Below are 5,613 nucleotides of genomic sequence, written 5' to 3'. Positions count from 1 at the left end.
GAGGAATGCCTTTGGCAGCGGAGGCAAGTGAATAGCAAAGGAAGTTGAGAAGGATCCAGGGAAGATAGTGTGAGTCAGCTCTCTGAGGGTAGTGGGATGAAGCTGACGGCCAGAAGACAAAAGTGACAGCTAAAAAAGTACACTGGGAGCCACTTCTGTAAGTAAACGGGACTGTTCACACACCACACCCCCATATATCTGCAAACATGGGCTTCAGGCCCAGGTGGCTGAGATTGCTGGAGAAATTCCTGAGTGTTCACATCTCCCACCAGGAGCAGCAGGAGCAGATGGGACTTGAAAGTGACACTAAAGGCATAGAAGAGCCTGGACACCAGCAGAGGAACCAGGTCAACTTGATGGAAAATGAGAAAAGTCATCTGAAAAACAGGAAAGCATTTGTTTTTCTGAAGGATCCAACTCACAAATGGTCTTCCAATTTCATGGGAGCAAGGTCAGTTTTATAATCCTAGCAAGTCACAACTTGTTGTGGTTTTTTTATGTTTTCTAGTCTAACATACTCACTCAGAAAGGAAGATTTAAAATTTATCCTTATGTATACAAACAATACCATGTCTTACACACCATTCATGACCCAGCTACAGGGCTTAACCATGGCTGGGGCTTCAGGTGCCATCTAAACACCAGCAGAAAATATCATGTTTGACCATTTATGATATAACATTACAGACATCTACGGGAGACTACATTCCCTCCATGTTTTGCAAACATAGTCTACTATATCTATGATGCATTTGTCAAGCTTGCAAATACAGGTGAGAGTCTGCCATGCCATATTTAGTAAACACCTCTTACGATTTTGTATCATGATACTGGATTTAGATGAGCTGACAGAGAGGGGAATGCCGCTTTCAAAGCAATTCCCATGTTTTCTACCCAAGCTTACTACACTGCAGCTCAAATCCCACCTAACTTCACTCCCAGCAAAGCAAGAAGGGGTATGCTAATGCACTCCTCAAGGTACTGAAAGCCATGCATCTTTTATAAGTGACTTGCATTTTTTTACAGCTTTTAAAATCTTCACTGGGGTGAATAACGTACAGGAAGAGGCCCTTTCTGCACTCACCGTGGTTTGAGTGTCTCACGCAGTCCCCCAGCACGGCACTGAACTGCCTCTGAGCTTCTGGCTCCGAGAAGCAATAGTAGCTGTGTCGGGCGAAGGGCTGCCACAGGTAAACGGGGAACTCCCTTGGCAGCTGAACAAAAGCTTGAGCGACCTCCTTCTCACTTGACCCTACACAGAAAAAAGACATCTCCATTTGAAATCTGCACATTTCTTGAGGGGTTTGGCTCTTTTCCTCTGCTACGACGGAGAGAACAGGGATGCAGGAGACATGAAAAAATCGTCTCCTTCTTGATCCAAGTGACTTGGCACAGAGGGCAGGGGGACACAGCTGGATAGGAAAACTCAGCAGGCACCAACCACCTCTCTAGGTTATACCGTAACAACTTCATGTCCTTTTGTTTTGTATTCAAGGTGGCCACAAAATACACATTTTTTGGTAAAATTTCAAATAAACTATTTCATTGGCTTGTAATGCTAGGGAAAAGGTTTTCAAGGCAAATATGTAAGGTAGTGAGCAGACATACGCATAGAGACCACATAGGGGCATATGATCTTCCATATAGAAAACTGCATTAAACCATGTAGGAACAGCAGCAGTTTCTCTGTCTCCAGGGTCTCCACATACAACTGCAAGGTAGCCTTATGAACTGTCACTTCAAGCTCTTGAAGGTAAAGCAAAGAAAGTATTAAGTATCTTGTTTCCACCTGCTCTTAGTCACTGTGCACAGGGGATGCTATACAACACAGTTAAAGTATAACCAAACCCAGTCTTGTGTCAGTGCCATGTATTGAGAGCCCAGCCACAAGGAGTTCCTCTCAGTGGGTCTTCACACCACACAGAAGGGGAGAAAAGCGATAAAGGACTCAGTCACTTTTTGTGAAGGAGACCATGGAAAGCCCACAAGCAGCCTGGGGCTGTTCCACATTGCTCAACCCCAACTCCTGCAGGGCTGTGGACCACACAGAGGACCCCTCCAGCCACTGCTGCCCCATGCTACTCTCTGACCACACTTGGGAAAAGGGGTATAAAGGGTCACCTTCTGACAGTCATAACTTAAAGTGGTATGAAACAGGCCTTAAAAAAAATATCTTTCTCTACATGTTGCCCTTATCCCTTTCCTTATGTGGCCTCCCATGCATTTTCCAAATCTGACTCTGCGAATGAGATCTGCTCCCTTAAAGCCTGAATTTTCTCCATCTTTGTAGAGTGGGAACAGGCAAGATCACAGTAGTTGCAGTCCCAGAAACAATAAATGCAGCAGCAGCAACCTTCCTGCCCTCTGTGGGACTTATTATCAACTGTGAGTCAACATGGGCAGCTGGCATCTAAAAATGGAAACAAATAAACCGGGAATATTAACAAAGCCTGGGAACAATGGTGGTGTGGTTCCTGCCCTGCTTCAGCACAGCTTCCAGCAGCTTTGTGCTGGGATGTTCTTAAAAAAAGGGAGCTAGGATTTCTCTGAACATTAGCTTATAGCATCTTCCGTGTACATCCACTCTGAGCTGTGCTTTGACTTAGATGGACTTAGATGTGTCTATCTCCTATTGCCCCATTGTAAGGTCTACCATGAAAGCCTGACGAGAAGAGGCCTGAATAAGGAACAGAGCCTGGGGTTTGGCAGCTCAGCTTTGAGCAGGGCTTACCAACAGGATCTGGAAAATGTTTATCAGATAGCAAATTGTAATCTTCTTCTGAAGTCACTACTTTGCCTCCTGCAGGAATAACACTATATTTAGGGCTGGCTCCTTTCTGGTAGGCCTGGAAAATCAAGAAAGAGAGTCAAATGAGAGATTTGAAGAGAGGGAAAACATAAAACCCACAACTCATTCACAAATCTAATGCATGGGGATATTCCCCAAAGGGAAATTTCTGTCAGACTGAATTTTGGATATATTCCCTAGGCACATCAAATCTAAACCATGGTTAAATGTGAAAAACATTTTTGAAAATACCCTCTTAGTGTTTATCGGCTGTGATGAAGAGTCAGGGACAGAAGGGAGGGGAAAGCATAGGATTTGCTTCTAAGTCATATTTGATTGATTTGCCAGCCAGGACTAGTTTGACTACAGCAGCTGCCAAATGAAAAGTTTCACTGCAGTCAACTTGAAGTCACCCAAAAACTGCTACTGAAAATCCAACTGCAGAAGCATGGGAACATATTACTCTGACATACAGATAAGAAGTGTTCTGTGATAAGCAAAAGAAGGTTCAAAGCATTAAAATTATTTGCTCATTCTTGCAAACCTATATGGCCAATGGAAGACACCTGGTTGTACCCAGCCATCCCTCTGGACCACAAGTCTGGAGCCACCTCACTGAGGACAACTTTTCATCCAATATTTCTAACAGAAAAGCAGCAGCAAATTCACTTGGTATCAGTTTATTTGGGAGCATAAAAGGAAGAAGCATTTACCTCTTTATTCTCAAAGCAATCCACCGTGTAATCGTTTTTGATAACAACATATCTGTCCTTCCACTTCTTCAGATCCTCTGCAAAATGCAGCAGTTCTGCTTCATATAAGACCACCCCAGCTTCCATCGGGGGCTACAAAGATGATTTTCAAGATTTGAAATTACTCTGAATTACTCTGGATTTCATTTTGAAGCTTTTATTTCTACATTTCCATAACACTGCTACAAGAGCTTTTGAGTCTTCAAATGTAATTTATAGTCATAAACATCTGTCTGATTCGAGTAGATACTACATACACAATCAAATTCTTGTAGCCTGAGGTGAGGAGGCAGCAGAAGAGCTCTGCCTTCCAGAAATAATTCCAGCTTTCTGAGACACAGACATTCTTCTTTACCTTTCAGTTGGCATGCTTCATGCAAGATGATGGTAGTTCATCATTTCCCATTTTCCACTATGTACCAAAACTGTTTCATTGATGCAGCAAAGAGTTTTATTATAAAATAGTAAATTATTTCCCATTTCTTTTGCACCTGTGCTCTTGTAATTGATATGCATCTTTCTGAAAGACAGGACTTCTATTATCCTTCCTTTTACATCCCACCTCATTGATTTACCTTGTTCAAGAGCATTGGATTTCCAATACAGCAAAAAAAATTTAAATTTGTATCTTCTTAAGATTGAATGCTGTTTCTCCACATTTTCCTCTAATAAGAGAGTTTTGTTTCTCTTTTTGTCCCTCCTCCTCTAATAAAAAACATCTTTCCATAGATCACAGAAGGGATTATTGCCATGTCCTTTATGGAACCCTTTAGCCATGGCTGGAAGGATAATTAAGTCCTGAACGTATGATCTCTGTCCCAAGATTCTTGCAAGACGTTGCAATTAGCAGGATGCAACTAGTTTTGTCCAAGCGTCCAACTCTACCTTGATGAAATGCATGCTTTGTACCAAAAGCTTGTGTCACAGTTTTTCTCATGCTACATTCAAACAAGATCAAAACAAAGATGAATTCTCCAAAATAAATTTTAAACCTGCACCTAAATGCAACTTTTCCACCTAAAACCTAACTGAAACAAATCCAACATCTGCACTTGCAAATGTGTTGTGTACACTTGGATTATATATAAGAAAGTACACATGTAAAATATCCCAGATGCACATTTATTATATATGCAACTATCCAATATAAGAAGCTGAAGGAACACTTCTTATATTGGAAGTGCTTGTAACATTTAACTAACTTGAAAAATACTTCAGATTTGATTTTCAGCAGCTCTGAGTATCTGAACTGTTTATAAACTTTACTTGATAGCATTAAACACTGCGAAAAAGAAAATCAAGCCCAGTCAGTGTCTGATACACTTGCAGCTTAGGTTTTCACACACTGCAACTACTAAATGTGTCATTTAAATAGTTAATGTGTTAATTAACTCAGCCAGGAGAGAAGAGCTGAATGGCAGCTTAAGGATGGGGAAGGGCTTACATGCCCTCCTACCTTGCTTTTCAGAAACCGGGACTGGGAATCCCGGTGCTGCTCCAGCTCATCCTGCACATGCTTGCAGAAAGCCACCGCGTACTGGCGTCTGTAGTGCGGACTGAAGTTTTTGATGACAGCCTCTGTTTTTCCTGAAGCAGAAACAGAGATTTAATTGTATATGGGTTCAGAAAATGCAATGCAGAACCAAGGCAGTTATCATCAGCAACCCAAAATACTGCCCAAGCGAAGCAATAGTCACTTGCTGCACAGCAGATCAGCAAACCCTCAAAGATACTTTCAGCTGTTGTGATAACCAAGCAGAGAGGGAATTTGTCCAAGAAAATGTTGGGATTTGGACATTGCTTTTCCTTCTAAGAGTGGTCAAAATATATCCCAAATCCATTTCTCCAAGAAAAGATGCTATCTGCCTCTTCCTGGGACATACTGCCACAGAGCTGTAGGTGCTCAAGAGCTGGTAAGGTTTTCAAAGGAACATACAGACAAGTGATACTGGCTAGTGTTTAGCTGTATTAACCAATTTATTCACATAGTGAGATTTTAAAGCTGACTCAAAGCTCCTACAAAGGATGTTTTCTAGGCTTGGGCACTAAAGTGTCTTTGTTTTAATGTAAACA

General features: G+C 41.8%; 1 protein-coding gene across 1 annotated transcript in view; it reads right to left on the bottom strand.

Annotated features, from left to right (window-relative positions):
• The window catches only part of FAM129A (family with sequence similarity 129, member A), a gene marked incomplete at both ends in the record, with an annotated part of 34,373 nt that extends 29,246 nt beyond the window's left edge, over nucleotides 1-5,127 (bottom strand). The window contains 4 exons of the mRNA XM_010011503.1: nucleotides 1,085-1,252; nucleotides 2,732-2,846; nucleotides 3,502-3,633; nucleotides 4,997-5,127. Coding sequence (XP_010009805.1) covers nucleotides 1,085-1,252; nucleotides 2,732-2,846; nucleotides 3,502-3,633; nucleotides 4,997-5,127 — 546 coding nt within the window. The remainder of the gene's footprint in view (nucleotides 1-1,084; nucleotides 1,253-2,731; nucleotides 2,847-3,501; nucleotides 3,634-4,996) is intronic.
• Nucleotides 5,128-5,613: the final 486 nt, after the last annotated feature.

The sequence above is a fragment of the Nestor notabilis genome, unplaced genomic scaffold (assembly GCF_000696875.1).
Source record: "Nestor notabilis isolate BGI_N333 unplaced genomic scaffold, ASM69687v1 scaffold14060, whole genome shotgun sequence".
Lineage (NCBI taxonomy): Eukaryota > Metazoa > Chordata > Aves > Psittaciformes > Psittacidae > Nestor > Nestor notabilis.
Note: the sequence above shows the minus strand (reverse complement) of the source record. Positions and strands in the feature narration are given on the sequence as shown.